This window comes from Carassius gibelio, chromosome A6, assembly GCF_023724105.1.
Source record: "Carassius gibelio isolate Cgi1373 ecotype wild population from Czech Republic chromosome A6, carGib1.2-hapl.c, whole genome shotgun sequence".
Taxonomy (NCBI): Eukaryota; Metazoa; Chordata; class Actinopteri; order Cypriniformes; family Cyprinidae; genus Carassius; species Carassius gibelio.
In genome coordinates this window covers 30,908,728-30,928,469 of record NC_068376.1, presented here as the reverse complement: position 1 = coordinate 30,928,469, position 19,742 = coordinate 30,908,728, and the positions used below count along the sequence as shown (strand labels likewise).

Sequence of the window (19,742 nt, the reverse complement as noted above, 5' to 3'; positions counted from 1 at the left end):
CATTAGTATTCTGAAACTCTTCCAAACACAAGAGTTAAGTAGTTAAACTTGCATGGTGCAAAGCGTGCAATGTATTGCCTAGCAACAGCGCAAGTGGGATGCGCGTGAGGTTAGCGAATAGAAAGCCCAAATACTGTTTCCAGGAGCAGGGCGCCGCTCGCGCGGAGACGCGCTAACACGTCACGATCGGTCGGCTGTTGCTGTGTAGTCTCCCCGCTGCCTAATGGTTATCACCTCTGAGCGAGTAATTCTATTGGCAGGTTATGCTTTTATTCCCCAAAGTTGTGTTTACTCGACATTCCTTTGAAGTTCGAACAGGTTTAACTCTTAATAACTCCCAAACTTTGTCGAGTTCACCTGCTTTAAACACAGTGGGAGGTTGATCTGATTTTTATTTCTGTACAGTGCCAGCGAATCACATTTCTGCTCCCAGATCTGAAGATACGTTTTACAAAAGCATAGAAACATCTCCTCGGAATATGATTTCCTACATCTTTCCTCCACACTAAGTAGGTTTTATCTGCAATTATACGGGCGAACCATTTTTTTGTTTTCTCAGCTAACTGACACAATAAGGCCAATAAAGACGCGCGCGCGTGTGTGTGTGTGCGTGCGTGTGTGCGTGTGCGTGTGTGTGTGTGTGGAATCATCAAGACTAACGGAAAGATCTTTCTCTCAGGATATTCTCGCCTCCCGCTCACTTCGATCAAATATTGCGCATTTACAGATTAAATTTAAATTAAGATTTAAATTAATTTGAATGGCATTTTTTTTACTGACTGCACAAACAAAAAAATGCGATTTTGTTTTATATAAATCATGGCCATTGAGAAGAGATTGGTACATATCAATAATTGAGTTTATTGACATATGGCCATTTTCTCAAATTCCCTGACACCTGAAATAAAATGTAAAATCCTCTCTGTAGTGAAGACAATACTTATTTTACAATAATGCAAATATTGCATAATTCTCAAACAATCCCGGGACAAATCTACAGAAGTCTGTCTAGTTATTTTTCTCAGCGAGCAGCTCTCGCGCTCCTCCTAGCGGACATGGAATTTGGACGGAATTCCAGACCCGACTGCGCATGCGCGGACGAAAACGCCATGTTTTTTTTTTTTTTTTTTTTTTGGCACGGGATCCTAAGGAAAAATAGGAACTTGGAAAGGAAGATAAAGTGAAAGCAGCACCACAAAGGCGTTATCAGTCCCTCGCTCGCTTATGTACACTGTAAAGACGCGTAGGAGAGCGCCGAAGCTTTGAATGAAGAGAACGGCATTCACGCGAAATTGGACGACAATGCAAGGGGCGCAATAAAACCGAGCGTTATTGCTCTTTGTTTTTAAGCAGGACGGCTCGGATGGTGCGCGGGGATGAAGACGCGGGGAAGTGGCTAAAATCACACAGCGTTAATAACAGCTCCAGCAACGGCGACATTTGCGACACGAACGCGTCGAGACGCTTGTTCAGTCTTCAGTCTGCGCAGAAGAAGCAGGAAACTTCGTAAACACAGAGGTACGTAGCCTGCGAGCTAAAGGAAGCTAACAGTGCGTCTACGCGACGCGACAAACTAGACCGCTTCCGATGCTATGTTACCAAGACCGATTTATCTCAGCGTTATAACGTGTCTAGTAAGCTTGCGATACGATACAATGTTTATGTATGCGCCAGCTAACGTTAGCCGTTTGTTTATTCTTCAGGACGCGTAATGTTACAGTGTTTCAAAGTAGCAGCGCGATACTCAAGTGAGTAACGATACATTCCTGTTTTCTTTTCGTATTCAAGATCTAGTTTTACCGAAACTTTGCATACTTTTATGCTGGGGGGTTGTTTGTTATTTAGCTCGCTGCTTAAGCCAGAACATTAGCCGCTTCACAAACACCCGCCTTTAAGCCCTATTAAAAACCGTTAAAATTATATAGTTTTAGGCAGTGACATCATCTCGATCACTTAAATTTGAATTTTTGCGTTGGCGCGCTTAGTATTAGTTTCAACTGTCACTGTTCAACTCTACTGTCAACCATATGTCAGAGTTGTAAACTGACAAAAGTATCGTGTGTTTAGACTGGTGTTCTACTCCTACCATGGTATTAAGTGCCAGATCCCATGAATATGGTGATCAAATATAGTCAAAATTCTTATTTTTATGGTTCATTTTACCCATATTTGTATTGAAAATAGTTATAAATCTTTTATATTCTTTACTCCAGTAATTTCAAAGCCACTTGAAATATGTTTTTCTTTATATTTTCAGATTGGTGACTTCTGGAGACTTCCATAGAAGCATCATCCCGGTTTGAGAGAAGAGGATTGCTTGTCAAGACGGATTTGTTCTATGTATTGCTTTGTGCTTCGTTAATGCTGCCTAAATATCCTCCAAAGACTGTATTTCACGATTGGTGCTGACCAAGGCTGCATAAAAATGAAAAGGTACAGCACAAAGTGTCACCCTAAGTTGCAGAATGTCATAACATCGTACATATTGCCAGGTTTTGGAGTGACAAATGAATTCATTAAATGTACAGAATACACATGAAGTTAACCACGGTGCGTTTTGAAATTTCTACCTACATTTTCCCTTGTTTGTTGTCTTTCTTTTAAGCAAAACTGAGATGTACACACTCTACAGATTTAATGTGAATGTAGTTGTAACTACATGATATCATCTGTGCTCTATGAAGGTAAACTATATCCAGAATAGTCACAGATTAAAAGCTCAAGTGGAGTGACAACTGTATTTAGCCTAGGTGCAGTGTGAACACATTTTGCAACTGAAAATAGGTGTGAAGTTTGAGTCAAATCTGATTTGAAACTGATTTAAAATGAAAGCTAGTTAATGAAATCTGGTTTGAATCTAAATATGGATAATCAGATCTGGTTTGAATCTGAATCTGCTTCGTTAAATGTAGTTACAAACTGAAACTGGGTCATCAAATTTGCTTTGAATCAAAATCTGGATAATCCAATGTGGCTAGAAACTGAACCTGGTTCATCAAATCTGTTTTGAATCTTAATCTGGTTCAAAACTGAATCTGGTTCAGCAAAGCTTGTTTGAAGATGAATATGGTTCATCTAATGTAGTTAGAAACTGAAATTGGGTGATCAAATTTGTTTTGATTCAGAATGTTGTCTGAATCTGGATTGAATCTAAATCTGGATAATCAAATCAAATTTTTTATCTGAATCTGGTTTATCAAATCTGGCTAGAAACTGAATCGGTTTCATCAAATCTGGTTTGAATCTCAATCCGATTCATAAAATCAGGCTTGAAACCGAATCAGTTTAATCAAATCTGGTTTGAAACTGAATCTGGTTCATCAGATCAGTTTTGAAACTGAATCTGGTTCATCAAATAAGGTTTGAAACTGAATCTGGTTTATCAAATCTGGTTTGAAGCTGAATTGGAAGTGGTTTGTGTCTTTAGGAGCTGGATGTGTGTGAGCAGAAAATGACGGGGGACAGTGAGAGTGCAGCAGGAGAAAAAGATGGAGATACGTCGCTCATCGCTCAGATCCCGGTTGGCTGGCAAAGGAAGGTGAAAGATGGGGCTGTATCTTACACCAGGTACGTCCACACCTTACTTTGTGTCATTCATAATTGCTGTTCTGATTAAATCTGAACAGTGTTGCTACTAAAAGGTACAAAAGGAACATTTTCAAGTTGCTTCACCCAAGCAAACTTTCCTCACACACATGCGAGTGCATTAAGCATTCACATTCAGTTTTGTCGTCTGTTGCTTTAAATGCTTGTGCTCTTTAAAGTAGATTTAAATTGGATTCTGATTGGCTGTCAATGTTTTTATTGTTCATCAGCTAGTTTTGAAAGTGACTCTTTAGAACTTTAGTGTAACAGTCTGAAAGTAAAAATCCGATTAATTTTTTCCATAGTGGAATTGAATTGTAACAATAACTTTAAACAAATCCTTTAAAAACAGACCTGCTGTGAATGACGTGCGATCTCCATATACGTATTTTAGAATAAATGTAAAATAAATTTTACCTATTGATGTCTGCACGGGAAGAGGTTGGAACTGAAGTCTGTTTCGAACCAAGCAATCAAACCAAGTGTAAATAGAGCTGTCAAACAAATCAGTCTTTGTCTTTTTCTTCTTCTTCAGCCCGAGTGGTACAGTCCTTCGATCTGTGGATGAGGTTAGGGTGTATCTGCGGACAGACGGCACGTGTAAGTGTGGTCTCGAGTGCCCGCTAGTCCCAAATAAGGTGAGATCCTTCTCATTCATGATATTGACTTTATCACGTTCCTGTAGCTCAAGTGCTAGAGCATTGCATTAGCAAGCGCAAGGTTGGGGGTTCGAATCCCAGGGAACACATGCTAGGAAAAAATTGTAAGCTTTTATGCAATGTAAGTCGCTTTGAATAAAAGCGTCTGCTTAATCCAAATGCATAAATTATTAATATTGATTTATTTGTTACACTGGAAATGTTTTGGCAAATGTCATCCAGGTAATTCCATGCATACAAAAAAAGTTTGCTTACTGTGTACTGTATGACTATTGCATATTGTATAGTTTTTGTACAGTTTTAAACACAACTTTATTGCATGCATTTAAAAATAAATGCATTGTCTTTTTAAATTCATGCAGGTCTTTAATTTTGACCCTGCGGCGATGGTCCAAGCTCCTGGTCATCAGTCAGGGAAAATAGAGGAAGACATGACCAAACTCTGTAACCATCGCAGGAAAGTTGATGCCATGGCGGCGTTATGCCAAAGCATGCAGCCCTCCCATCTTTCCTCGCCGGCTCAAGCCACAGGTACTGCATCTTTATACACACGTTATTCCAACACATTATTTTTTATTTAAAAGCACATTTAAAAACAACACGTTGTTCCAAAATATGAAGCAATGAGCTTAACATTTATGAACCCAGAACATTGCTTTAAGTAAATTACAGTATGTGACCACGGTTGTTCTTTTGGAGTAAAGGTTATTCTCTACAGATTGTGACCAAATGTTACTTATTCAAATTATTACATTTGACTACAGTGTGCAGTAACTCATAGTTTGTCTTCAGTTTCCAGTTCTCTGTATTTTCAGTTATTTAACTTGTAAACTAAACTGCAACCACTGTTTCCCCTTAAAAACGTTTCTAGCCAAATCAGAGTATGATATGCAGTGCCTATGAAAGTATTCACCAACCCCTTGGAGTTTTTTCCACGTTTGAAACACAGTGGACTTAAAAATGTGTCATTGATAAAATGTTTCATTGTTGTTCCACTAGTCACAACGTTATAGAAGATTTGCAAAAAGAAAGTCATTGTTAAAAGATATCAGCTAAAGTTTGCCAGAAGGCATTTCTGAGACATTGAAGCCAACTGGAAGAAGCTTCTGTTGTCTGAGATCAAAGTTAAGTTTAGTTTAAAGTCAATTACTCTTGAAACCTAATTTGAAATGGTAACCCTCTTTGATTGAGTTTTAAATTCCTAAAATATACATTTGCATTTATGCAGTTAGGAGATGCTGTCATCTAAAGCAACTTAAAAAAAGAGGAGTGATGTTGGCGCAGTGGATAAGACGGGTTCGAATCCACTGTGAGACACCAATGTGTCCCTGAGCAAGACACTTAACCCCTAGTTGCTCCAGAGGCGTGCGACCTCTGACATATATAGCAATTGTAAGTCGCTTTGGATAAAAGCGTCAGCTAAATGTAAGAGCAACCAAAGCAGTTGATTAAAGAACCAAAAACATTCATAATATGCAATGGCATTTTTATAAGACCGATTAGATTGGGATTTTTTGGAAAAATACTTTTCATAGGCATCGGTCTTTTAAGTTGAGCTTTCTTCAGCAAGGTGAGTTGTATTGTCTGATTGTTTTGTTTAAGGAGGTGTTGTATGCTCCGTGGACAGCAGAGAGCCGAGTGGATCAATGGTGGCTCATAGAGACGGCGCCCACTGCACTTACCCTCAGCCAAGACACAACCAACCCAAATCCAACATTGGCTTTCCTCTGTCCTCTCCCCGTTCTGTACTGCAAAATGGTTCTGTTAGCCTTGCCTCTATTTCTCGGCATCCAGAACAGGGTTCACCTTTAAAGAAATCTCAAACGCCAGTGGGCTCTATGCCTGGTTACGCGAAGCAGCAGTGGAGCCCTCATCCACCGCAAAGGACAATACACAACCCTGCTTCTCCTAACAGTGTAAAACCAGGTGTAAACACGCATCCTCCAGACCCATCCAGTTCTTATTCCTTATCCCCCTCTTCATCCTTAGCCCTGAGTGGTGGAGCAGCTCTGCCACATTCCCAGGGAGCGAGTGCTAAGTCGCCCTCTCCTCTGTCACCCTCACGTACCTTGGACACTTTCTCACCCCACCAATGCTCTCGCCACTCTTCGACGTCCTCGCTCTCAGAACACGGGGCCCAAGGGTCCGTCTTCATTCAGGGAGGCAAATCGTTGCAGTCCACCATACCTTGCTCCTCTCCCAAGCTTCCTCCTGCACCTGCCAGTCCGTGTAGTCGCTTGGAGGGCATCCTGCAGCACTACAAAGACTGTAATACCTCCAACACAAGCTCCGGTGCTAATTCTAGCAACTATCAGACGTCACAAGCCGCATCGTTGGTGCATCCCAATGCAGGCGACAAGAGGAATGGACTGAGTACTGCTCAAGCTCCAGAACTGCTTGGCCTTCCACTAGGACAGATTCTCAACCAACAGAAGGCCCGGCAAAAGGGCCACCTCAATAACTCTTTCCCGGCCAGCAGCCTCCTCTCTGCGGCCGCCAAAGCCCAGCTGGCCAACCAGAAAACTCAGCTCAATGCAGCCGATGCGCTGGCCTCACTCCCTCTTACGGGCTTGGATATGGAACAGCAGTCAAAGGTATTGATTAGCACTTTAAACAGTAGCGTCCACCCCACTTCCGCCAGAGCACAGTCCCTAACAGCCCTGTTGCTTCCGCACTCCCCTTCCCCGGCATCCCCTGCTGTTGTTGAGAAAAATTTGCGGCGCACACGCCAGAGGCGCTCACCCACCGTTTTGAGCATGCTCAAGGACTCGCATTTAGTTCGGAACACAGGAGATCTCACCGGGCCGCCACTGCTGATCTCCCCATGCCTTTTGCCACCTTCTCCTCTCGTACCTCACTTAGACAACCACCGGCTACCTGTCGCTCCTCCAAATGCCTCCAGGTTGCAGGATTCGGAGGAAGACAGGAAGCCAGGAATTGCTAATTCCCTCCCACTTTCCTCCCCATCTCCATCCCAGCCCCTTTCCGCCCTGCTGCAGTTTCTAAGCATGCAAAGTGCGCAAAGCGCAACCCAGCAATCCAGCGGCGCAACTGCCATGCCTGGCAACAGGCACACAAACACATTGCCTTCTTCACCGAGACCAATAACTCCACAGACGCCCCAATGCGACATGCAGTCCACATTACGTTTACTCAACCCCACCCCTCAACCTCAACCCCAAAGTACAGTGCCCATGCCAGAACCTTCTATCCAGCGACCCCCATCCCAACCTTTTCCTTTGATGGGTGACGAGACAACCATGAACCTCAAAACAACCTCCAGCAACGCCATCCTGAACTTGAGCCAGCCCCACACGGGCACAACGCCAGACCTCAACAGTTCAATTCTGAGCATGATGAACCAGATGTCCTCAACATTCTTTCCCCAATTCCTGGAGAAAGGTTGTGGACCCAAAACAACAGAGAGTTGTCCTGACAACAGTACCTACCAAATTAACCAGTCAAACCACAACCAAGCTGTGGAAAGTAAAGGTGAGACTTCTTATCTTTTGTTTCTTGGGGAATTTTTACACTAAATGTGGTTTGGGTGGTCTGTTTTACACTTGTATTTTCTCGGCAGGTCCTGTAGAGGCAATGGATCAGCTGGACTCGGACACAAGATTGCTGGGTGGCTGTGAGCCGGACCACAGCCTCTCTCTGCCCAATGCCTCTTCTTCCGACCTTTCTATTCCCTCAACCGACCCTGCTGTTTCCCTTGCAGAGGCTTTCCCCTTCATGTCTCAAGAACAGCTCCTCCAGCTTCTTTCCACCAATGCGGGTCTGCCTTCCCTGCTGCCCCCTTTCCTTGGCTCCCTGCCTTTAGGGGTTTGGACAGGGAGCCAACCTTCAGCGCCCAGCGGTGCCCAGCAGGGACAGCCAGCCAGTGCCATCCTAAACCAGGGCTCTCCTCTCAATATCCTAAACCAGGGCGAGCTTCCTCTCAACCTCATGAACCTGTTAAATCCGCCAGGATCTGCTGCACCGCTTCCCCCTGTTGCAGGACTAGAAGGTAGTGAAAAAACCCCTGGGCTTCAAGCCCTCCTCATGGCTTCATTGCTGCTCAGCCAGAACCCGGCTGCCATGTTGCCACTACCAGCGCTCAACCTGGAGCTTCCTACACTGCAGCAGGTCTTTGCGGACGGAGTGTCCCTGGAGAAGACCGCTCTGCTGGACTCGGTCCTGATGGGGCCGGGGCTCCTGGAGGCTCTTCAAACTCTAGCTCCCAGCGCAGACGGCCAGTCACTACTTTTTTCCACCTCCCTCACTCCACCCCCTCCCACCTTCCTGTCCCTCAACCCCGCTCTGCTGGCCGCAGCTCTCGCCCAGACCGAACCCCTACCCAGCCACGCACTATCCCCCCCGCCTAATTCTCAGGTACACGCACAGGTACTTCGCTACATGTGCCCATACCGTCTGCATGCTTCCAACTGATGCTTCTGTTTACAATGACAGGGGTTCCCAACCAGGTGTTCTGCCCCTAGTGGTAATCGTGGAAGTGCATGGGTTTAATTTGATAAAAACTAGAAAAATAATTGACAGGGTTGGGGTTTACCTTAAAATCAAAAGGATTGGACATTATATTATTTTAATTGTAGCATTATCTTCATGACAGTATTGCGCATTTAAACTCCCAATCTCTTGTAGATTGTAAATATAATTGTAATTAAATATTAAAAAAAATTTTTTTTGCACTTTTGAAAATGTGGTTAATTGTCATGAAATTGAGACACTGCAAAAAAAATGCTAAAGGTATAGTTCACCCAAAATTCTAAATAGTCATCATTAACCCTTATGTTGTTACAAACTCATAAAAAAAAATGTCAGGAGTTAAATATCAGGGAATTCACCTGATAAAGGTTGGGAGTCCTTGTTTTACGAGTTGTACCTTTTGTTTTGAGATCCGAGTGCATGCATCTAGTGCAATACATATATGAATCTGTGTGGCTGTAGGGGACTCTGTCCAGCCCAGCTCTAGTTTCTACCTCGGTGTCCAGCACGGGACAGGAAGTGTGTGACCCCCTGGCCGAACAGGACAAGAACAACACCCAGACACATCATTTCCTGCCGCCTCTGCTCGCCCCTGGGGTTCTTGGTAAGTGGATCAATAAAAAAAAAAATGTGGTAACACTTTACTTAAAGCCTTTATGTATAATGTATTATAAAATTAATTTGAATGCATTAATTATGCCTTGCAATGCACCTTATAATGCATTGTGCAATCTCCTGAATAATTGTAAATACAGTTATTACAAATCTTATCAATTCATTGTTACATTATACCTTTCAAATAACAGTTAAACAAGCACTAGTAGTTTCCTTCTAGTTCGATTCTCTGCTGTTCTGTTCATCTCCACAACACTTAAAAAAAATGTTGTGCATAATTTGGGTAGGGCTAGGCGATATGGCCCAACAAAATCAAGATTTTCTTCTTTCATATCAGTCGATATTGATTTTTATTTTGCTTAGAAAAATTTATATTTTTTAGCTATTCAGCTTGAAAATGTAACTAGGAGAAGATCCAAGTAACTTTTTTTTTTTATTAACCCTCTATAAAGAAATTTATATTTCGAGTGCAACACATGATGTAAATGTTAAACATAACTTGTTAAATATCTTTGCAGAAATTATCTAAACTACATCTTAGACGAATGTCTCACTTGTACAGTGTCTCATGCATGAAACCGCTTTCTAACACAGCGCCCAAGTAAAAAAAAAAAGCAAACTCCCAATTTTTTATTCCACTGTCTGCGTTGCATCTTTATCAACACAAAAGTAGATACTGTGTGCCAAGGACATGCGTCGACATGCAATTTGATCATTCTTTTCTCTTTACTGTTGCCATTTTGTCAAAGAGTCTAATTCTAACGTTTGGTGAATTAAAAGTCATGATTCCCTGATTTATAAAAATACAATCGTGGCAAAACATTGAATTCGAATTAATTGGAAAAATCGTAAAAATCGCCCAGCCCTGCTACTAATGTTGTTCTTGTAATTTGGTTCTTAATGAATAAGCATCAGTAAGAGCTGCTGCTGCTGATGGTGTTTCTCTCGGATGGTGCTCAGGTGAGCTCGCAGCTCTGGGGAACATCAACGGTCTTCAGGGTTTATTGGGAGCCGGAGCGCTGCTGCTGCCTCAGGGCCAGTCTCTGAGCGTCCCGCTCACACCGAACCAGACAGGGCTCAACCCGCTCACCTGCCTGCAGGTAAACTCACACACCGCCAGCAGACATCACTCTACACACCTGAGAGATCAGTGCTTCACAAGCCACGAGTTCAGAGAGGTTCATCATGCCACGATCTGCAGCACCTTTCACAGACTCCAAGACCGTTACTGTCAGATCCAGAATCTGTTAGTTACCCTGTACATTCTTCACTTTTTATGTCTTTAGAAGAAGTCTCTTCTGCTCACTGAGGCTGCATTTATTTGTTCAAAAATACAGTAAAAGTTATTAAATATCATTGCAATGTAAAACAGTTGTTTTCTGTGTGAATCTCTGTTAAACTGTAATTTATTTCTGTGTATTTTCAGCATCATTCCTCCAGTCTTCAGTGTCACATGATCTTCAGAAATCAGAATAATATACTGATTTATTATCAATGTTGTGCTGCTGTTTTTGGAATTTGTGATGCCTTTTTCAGGATTCTTTGATGACTACAAAGTAAAAAAAAACATGAGCATTTATTTAAAAATAGAAATCTTTTCTAAACATATACACTAGAGTTCAAAAGTTTGGGGCCAGTATATTTTCATTATTATTTTAAAGAAATGTAAACGTATTCAGCAAGGATGTGTTACTTTTTTAAGAGTTGATAGCAAAGATTTATATTGTTAGAATTTTTTTAATATATTTTGGATAAATGCTGTTCTTTTGAACTTTAGTATTCATCAAGGAATCCAAAAAGCATATTTAGCATAGTAAATCAGTATATTTTCATGATTTCTGAAGATCATGTGACACTGAAGACTGGAGGAATATAAAATACAGCAGAGCATCACAGAAATTGTATTTTAAGGATATTAAAATAGAAACCATCATCTTATATTGCAATAACATTTTGCAAGATAACTGATTTTTTTCTTCTGTATTTTTGATAAAAAATGCACTCTTGAATGAGAAGAGATCGTAAAAAAAAAAAAAAAAAAAACATTTAAGTCTCACTGATTTTTTAATATATATATATATATATACAGTATTGTTCAAAATAATAGCAGTACAATGTGACTAACCAGAATAATCAAGGTTTTTCGTATATTTTTTTATTGCTACGTGGCAAACAAGTTACCAGTAGGTTCAGTAGATTGTCAGAAAACAAACAAGACCCAGCATTCATGATATGCACGCTCTTAAGGCTGTGCAATTGGGCAATTAGTTGAATTAGTTGAAAGGGGTGTGTTCAAAAAAATAGCAGTGTGGCATTCAATCACTGAGGTCATCAATTTTGTGAAGAAACAGGTGTGAATCAGGTGGCCCCTATTTAAGGATGAAGCCAACACTTGTTGAACATGCATTTGAAAGCTGAGGAAAATGGGTCGTTCAAGACATTGTTCAGAAGAACAGCGTACTTTGATTAAAAAGTTGATTAGAGAGGGGAAAACCTATAAAGAGGTGCAAAAAAATGATAGGCTGTTCAGCTAAAATGATCTCCAATGCCTTAAAATGGAGAGCAAAACCAGAGAGACGTGGAAGAAAACGGAAGACAACCATCAAAATGGATAGAAGAATAACCAGAATGGCAAAGGCTCAGCCAATGATCACCTCCAGGATGATCAAAGACAGTCTGGAGTTACCTGTAAGTACTGTGACAGTTAGAAGACGTCTGTGTGAAGCTAATCTATTTTCAAGAATCCCCCGCAAAGTCCCTCTGTTAAAAAAAAGGCATGTGCAGAAGAGGTTACAATTTGCCAAAGAACACATCAACTGGCCTAAAGAGAAATGGAGGAACATTTTGTGGACTGATGAGAGTAAAATTGTTCTTTTTGGGTCCAAGGGCCACAGGCAGTTTGTGAGACGACCCCCAAACTCTGAATTCAAGCCACAGTACACAGTGAAGACAGTGAAGCATGGAGGTGCAAGCATCATGATATGGGCATGTTTCTCCTACTATGGTGTTGGGCCTATTTATCGCATACCAGGGATCATGGATCAGTTTGCATATGTTAAAATACTTGAAGAGGTCATGTTGCCCTATGCTGAAGAGGACATGCCCTTGAAATGGTTGTTTCAACAAGACAATGACCCAAAACACACTAGTAAACGGGCAAAGTCTTGGTTCCAAACCAACAAAATTAATGTTATGGAGTGGCCAGCCCAATCTCCAGACCTTAATCCAATTGAGAACTTGTGGGGTGATATCAAAAATGCTGTTTCTGAAGCAAAACCAAGAAATGTGAATGAATTGTGGAATGTTGTTAAAGAATCATGGAGTGGAATAACAGCTGAGAGGTGCCACAAGTTGGTTGACTCCATGCCACACAGATGTCAAGCAGTTTTAAAAAACTGTGGTCATACAACTAAATATTAGTTTAGTGATTCACAGGATTGCTAAATCCCAGAAGAAAAAATGTTTGTACAAAATAGTTTTGAGTTTGTACAGTCAAAGGTAGACACTGCTATTTTTTGAACACCTCCCTTTCAACTAATTCAACTAATTGCCCAATGTCACAGCCTTAAGAGCGTGCATATCATGAATGCTGGGTCTTGTTTGTTTTCTGACAATCTACTGAACCTACTGGTAACTTGTTTGCCACGTAGCAATAAAAAATATACTAAAAACCTTGATTATTCTGGTTAGTCACATTGTACTGCTATTATTTTGAACAATACTGTATATATATATATAATTAAATTTTTTTTTTTTTTTTTTTTTTTTAATGGATCCATTATGGAATCAATATATTTTTTTTACATTTGTTTTAATATTCAAGAAATTCATACGTTGAGCCCCATTTTCTATTTCACTGTAAAATTGTTAAAAATCATGCGAGACATGAATCGGTCAGTGTTAATGTTCTCATTCCCAGCTGACGATGGCGCCGGGGATCATGGGAGAGAAGCCTGAGGCTCTGCATGAGACGTCTCTGTCACAGGAAGTGCTTCCCTCGGCTCCGATGTCCCAGGATTCCCTGCTCGACCCGCTCCAGCAGAGAGAGTCCTCCACGGGCTCCGGTCCGGGACTCTTTGACCCGTACGGCTCCTTCATGGACACTATCTACACGTCCTTCCTGCAGGTGAGCGAGCGAGGCTCTGACTCGACCCCGCTGTCGTACCCCGAGCTCCAGCCGCTCCTCCAGCAGACCAGCGCCCCACCGTCCCTCAGTCCACGCCGCGCCTGCTCCCTCCACAACCCGGATCTGTCCCGCCTCGGCATGGACACAGCTCAGTCCCATTCCCAGTCCCCGGCCCGCGGGACGCCCAAACCCAGCGAGGACCCGTCCACACCGCCGCCCTGCAAACCAGCAGCAGACGACGCTCTGGAGGAGGCCAAGACCGACGGCTCGACTGAAGTGTGCCTCTACAGCAACGGGATCGGCTCCGGAGCGCAGGGACGAGGACATGATGAAGACGAGGAGGAGGAGGGACGGAGACCACAGGGATATTTGAGTCCGGGCGAGAGCTTCAGAGACGCTGCTGAGGACATCAGAGACGCTGAGCAAGTCAGAGTGAGTGATTTTTATATACTATCAGAGTATTTATTCTTAATTTGAATTGGCTTTTATTTTTATTTTTAGATTTCAATTTATTTTTCTGTTTAGCTGTACATTGCTTTTTTATTTTCATTATTTTAGTAATTTTGCAATTAGTTTATATCATTTTTATGTATTTTTAATATTTATATTTAGCTTTATTTTTTTCAGTTGAATTTTTGTGATTTATGTTGTGTACTTGTCATTTTTATTTTTTTTATATTTCTATTTAGCCCTGAATTATTAAGTTTTAAGTTTGTAATTTTTATGATTAATAAGATTATTAAGATGGATTAATAAGGTCATGTGGTGACAATAACAGCTTAATTTACATTTTATTATTTTTCTAAAAATATATATATATATATATATTTATATTTGGTTAATTTTAACATTTTGGTAAGTTTCTTAGCTTTTCCTATTTTTATTATTATTTTTTTTAATATTTGTATTTAGGCGTAAGCTGCTTTTTTCCCCCCAGTCTATTATTTTGTAATTTAGTTGTGCCTCTGTCATTTTTATTCATTTTTTATTTTCCTATTCAACTTTACGTTGCTTTATTTTCACTAAGTTTTAATAATATTTTTAGTTTTTTAATTACTTTTCATATTTTAGTTTGTAATTATTTTGTGCTTATCATATTTATATATAATTTTCTATTTAGCTTTAAATTGCTTTTAAGTTTTAATAGTTTTATGTTTCAAAACAATATAAGATTATTGTTATTATTATAATTATAATAATGTATACTGTACACTGAACTACTAGTGTTTCTTTCCCTTCTTTCTCTTCTGTCTGAACTCAGACTGCAGATGTGCACACAGGAGCCAGAAGGGGGCGCAAGAGGAAACAGTCGTAAGTGCATCGCTCCAGAACTCAACACGTTCGTTGACGCTTGTGAAGTGTTTTACTCTCCTCTTCTTCTTCTGTCAGACTGCGGAGAGGAGCAACGCTGGAAGACGGCATCGACCGCATCATCGAGGAGCCGACGGTGAGTCAAACGTGTGACTCACACACACACACACACTTCTCTCACACACACCCCGCACACATCTCATACACACGTCAGACACATCCCGCACACTAGTGCTGCAACAACGCGTCGACGTCATCGATTACGTCGACTACAAAAATACGTCGACGTGCGTGAAATGCGTCGACGCGTCACACTGTTTGTTTAGTACGTAATGGCATACTGGGAATGGAGAAAGTTGCATTCTATCACAAAAACAGAGACCACTGTTATCAAAAGTATGGGAATACTTTAAACACAGGACAAATAAAATGGCCCTTTGTTCCCTTTGTAAAACCGCGCACACCTCAGACACACGTCAGACACACCCCGCAAACATCTCATGCACACCACACACACACCTCAGACAAACCCTGTGCAAACCCCGCACACACACCTCAGACATACACCCCGCAAACACACACCACACACACACCTCATACACACCACGCAAACACACCTCATACACACCCCGCAAACACACACCACACACACACCTCATACACACCACGCAAACACACCTCATACACACCACGCAAACACACCTCATACACACCACGCAAACACACCTCATACACACCACGCAAACACACCTCATACACACCACGCAAACACACCTCATACACACCACACACACACCTCATACACACCACACACACACCTCATACACACCACGCAAACACACCTCATACACACCACGCAAACACACCTCATACACACCACACACACACACCTCAGACACACCACGCAAACACACCTCAGACACACCACGCAAACACACCTCAGACACACCACGCAAACACACCTCATACACACCACGCAAACACACCTCAGACACACCACGCAAACACACCTCATACACACCACACACACACCTCATACACACCACGCAAACACACCTCATACACACCACACACACACCTCATACACACCACGCAAACACACCTCATACACACCACGCAAACACACCTCATACACACCACGCAAACACACCTCATACACACCACGCAAACACACCTCATACACACCACGCAAACACACCTCATACACACCACACACACACCTCATACACACCACACACACACCTCATACACACCACACACACACACCTCAGACACACCACGCAAACACACCTCAGACACACCACGCAAACACACCTCATACACACCACGCAAACACACCTCATACACACCACGCAAACACACCTCATACACACCACGCAAACACACCTCATACACACCACACACACACCTCATACACACCACGCAAACACACCTCATACACACCACACACACACCTCATACACACCACGCAAACACACCTCATACACACCACACACACACCTCATACACACCACGCAAACACACCTCATACACACCACGCAAACACACCTCATACACACCACGCAAACACACCTCATACACACCACGCAAACACACCTCATACACACCTCATACACACCACACACACACCTCATACACACCACGCAAACACACCTCATACACACCACACACACACCTCATACACACCACACACACACCTCATACACACCACGCAAACACACCTCATACACACCACGCAAACACACCTCATACACACCACGCAAACACACCTCATACACACCTCATACACACCACACACACACCTCATACACACCACGCAAACACACCTCATACACACCACACACACACCTCATACACACCACACACACACCTCATACACACCACACACACACCTCATACACACCACGCAAACACACCTCATACACACCACGCAAACACACCTCATACACACCACGCAAACACACCTCATACACACCACGCAAACACACCTCATACACACCACGCAAACACACCTCATACACACCACGCAAACACACCTCATACACACCACACACACACCTCATACACACCACGCAAACACACCTCAGACACACCACGCAAACACACCTCATACACACCACGCAAACACACCTCATACACACCACGCAAACACACCTCATACACACCACGCAAACACACCTCATACACACCACGCAAACACACCTCATACACACCACGCAAACACACCTCATACACACCACGCAAACACACCTCATACACACCACGCAAACACACCTCATACACACCACGCAAACACACCTCATACACACCACACACACACCTCATACACACCACGCAAACACACCTCATACACACCACGCAAACATACCTCATACACACCACGCAAACACACCTCATACACACCACGCAAACACACCTCATACACACCACGCAAGCAAACACACCTCATACACACCACGCAAACATACACACCTCATACACACCACACACACACCTCATACACACCACGCAAACACACCTCATACACACCACGCAAACACACCTCATACACACCACACACACACCTCATACACACCACGCAAACACACCTCATACACACCACGCAAACACACCTCATACACACCACGCAAACACACCTCATACACACCACACACACACCTCATACACACCACACACACACCTCATACACACCACACACACACCTCATACACACCACGCAAACACACCTCATACACACCACGCAAACACACCTCATACACACCACACACACACCTCATACACACCACGCAAACACACCTCATACACACCACGCAAACACACCTCATACACACCACGCAAACACACCTCATACACACCACGCAAACACACCTCATACACACCACGCAAACACACCTCATACACACCACGCAAACACACCTCATACACACCACGCAAACACACCTCATACACACCACGCAAACACACCTCATACACACCACGCAAACACACCTCATACACACCACGCAAACACACCTCATACACACCACGCAAACACACCTCATACACACCACGCAAACACACCTCATACACACCACGCAAACACACCTCATACACACCACGCAAACACACCTCATACACACCACGCAAACACACCTCATACACACCACGCAAACACACCTCATACACACCACGCAAACACACCTCATACACACCTCATACACACCACGCAAACACACCTCATACACACCACACACACACCTCAGACACACCACGCAAACACACCTCATACACACCTCATACACACCAGGCAAACATACCTCATACACACCACGCACACCTCAGACACACCCCGCGCACACCTCATACACACACTTCTCTCACACACACCCCGCGCACACCTCATACACACACTTCTCTCACACACACCCCGCGCACACCTCATACACACACTTCTCTCACACACACCCCGCGCACACCTCATACACACACTTCTCTCACACACACCCCGCGGACACCTCAGACAACCATCGCACACACCTCGCGCACACCTCACACTGAGCCGCAGTAACTCGTGTTTGTGTTGTGATCCAGAAAACGCTGTCCAGACCCGTCAGAGGGAAGAGACGCCGTGTCGTCCGATAAAGCCGGCCGTACTGTCCAGCCAACACCAGCACTGTTTCCACGGCAACACCGTCTGAGCCGCACTCTGAAGAGTCTTTGTGATTCGCTGCTCCACGACTGATGTTACATTGTTACATTTTTAAACAGTTACCAAGCAACCAATGATAACTGTTGAGAAATTGTTGTGTTGGTTCAGGAATAGTTATCGTTTGTTAACTCCGTTACTTCTGCTTCTTGTGTTTAATTAATGAGGTCCAGTGTGATTGACAGCGCCGATGTAAAGGAATCGTTCTGGCCAAGATTACAATGAGCTGTAAATGTTCTCACCTTCAGTTCATCTGAGATCAGGATGAGTTTGTGTCTTCTTCAGGTTTGGAGAAATGCAGCATTGCATCAGTGTCTCATCAATGGATGCTCTGCAGTGAATGGGTGCCGTCAGAATGAGAGTCTGATAAAAACATCACAATAATCCACAGCACTCCAGATGCTGGTTTAGGTGTCCCTTGGACGCTGAATCTGTTCTGTCCTCAGACCAAATGACTCATGTTATCATTTTATTACCCATAATGCACCTCATGAAACTTTTTCAGCCCCAGACTCATTCAGTAGTCCACACTTCTCCAAACACGTCAGACCAATTCTCTCTCTTCACTCCATGTTTTGTCTTTGCAGGGCCGTATATATATTTTTTTTTCTGTGAGTATGTATGTGTGTGTGTGTGTGTGTGTGTGTGTGTGTTACAGGAGTGTGTCTGTAGGTTTTAGGGCCTTTAGTCGTGGATCTGCACAGAGCTCATCAACACAGGCACAAGAATATTACTGAATATTTAAAATAATGATTTAATACTGAGGCTGATTATGCAATTTTACTATTGAAATTATGTATATATGTACAGTTTTAGTATTTTATTTTGTACACCTTTTTTAGGAAAAAATTATCAATTTGTAAAATATTTCTCCTGCAGAGAAACCTTTCCTTTCTCATATTCATGTTTGATTTGTAAAGAAAATACTTTGAGAATTGTGAACAAGTAGCATTTACTTTTTTATTGGGAGTTGATTTTTTTTTTCTTTATTTAACAAATTAAACCATTTTAAATGATGAAAGTTCTCTTCTGATTCTTTTAGTGCTTTTTACACCGTGTTTCAAAGCAGCAGTAATAGTTCATCAGTAAATCAATGTAAGAAATACAACTTTAGATTTTTCTAAAATATTGAAATTGTTTCGCATCAACTAATATTAATAAAAGCTTTAGAAGTAGTTCATAGATCATGTTAAAATAGTTAACTATTAACACTTGAAATCAGTTTTATAAAAAAATAATTTACAAAAATGTAAACTTTTTTTTTACAAAACTT

The 19,742-nt window shown here is 42.4% G+C and overlaps 1 protein-coding gene and 1 long non-coding RNA gene across 12 annotated transcripts; one reads left to right on the top strand and one right to left on the bottom strand.

Annotated features, from left to right (window-relative positions):
- The first annotated feature begins 1,112 nt into the window (after positions 1-1,112).
- LOC128016065 (methyl-CpG-binding domain protein 6) lies at positions 1,113-19,490 on the top strand. Of its 6 annotated transcripts, none has more exons than XM_052600426.1 (13): positions 1,113-1,518; positions 2,258-2,433; positions 3,428-3,567; positions 4,121-4,223; positions 4,607-4,775; positions 5,847-7,736; positions 7,825-8,618; positions 9,195-9,336; positions 10,308-10,447; positions 13,267-13,905; positions 14,735-14,784; positions 14,863-14,920; positions 18,355-19,490. In XM_052600426.1, the coding sequence occupies exons 3-13, from the start codon at positions 3,452-3,454 to the stop codon at positions 18,403-18,405; spliced, it is 4,152 nt and encodes a 1,383-aa protein (XP_052456386.1). In that variant the 5' UTR covers positions 1,113-1,518; positions 2,258-2,433; positions 3,428-3,451; the 3' UTR covers positions 18,406-19,490. The 6 variants fall into 6 exon arrangements, with proteins under 6 accessions (XP_052456386.1, XP_052456383.1, XP_052456384.1 ...); XM_052600423.1 differs by having other exon boundaries at positions 1,125-1,518; positions 5,850-7,736; positions 7,825-8,630; positions 10,257-10,447; XM_052600424.1 differs by having other exon boundaries at positions 1,125-1,518; positions 10,257-10,447.
- Positions 16,389-18,458, bottom strand: LOC128016066 (uncharacterized). 6 transcript variants are annotated; one of them, XR_008184063.1, is made up of 4 exons: positions 18,312-18,458; positions 18,101-18,161; positions 17,557-17,580; positions 16,562-16,654 (listed from the first exon to the last, which is right to left on the bottom strand). It is a non-coding gene; the product is annotated as an uncharacterized LOC128016066 (long non-coding RNA). The 6 variants fall into 6 exon arrangements; XR_008184065.1 differs by lacking the exon at positions 17,557-17,580 and adding an exon at positions 17,349-17,372; XR_008184066.1 differs by lacking the exon at positions 17,557-17,580 and adding an exon at positions 17,279-17,302.
- Positions 19,491-19,742: the final 252 nt, after the last annotated feature.

What these genes read in the sequence shown, in the direction of transcription:
- LOC128016065 (XM_052600421.1), top strand. Translation starts at nt 3,452, where the DNA reads ATGACGGGGGACAGTGAGAGTGCAGCAGGAGAAAAAGATGGAGATACG. An exon ending in GCTCGCCCCTGGGGTTCTTG is followed by an intron (nt 9,337 to 10,256) that starts GTAAGTGGATCA and finishes TTAATGAATAAG; the next exon opens with CATCAGTAAGAGCTGCTGCT. An exon ending in GAGACGCTGAGCAAGTCAGA is followed by an intron (nt 13,906 to 14,734) that starts GTGAGTGATTTT and finishes GTCTGAACTCAG; the next exon opens with ACTGCAGATGTGCACACAGG.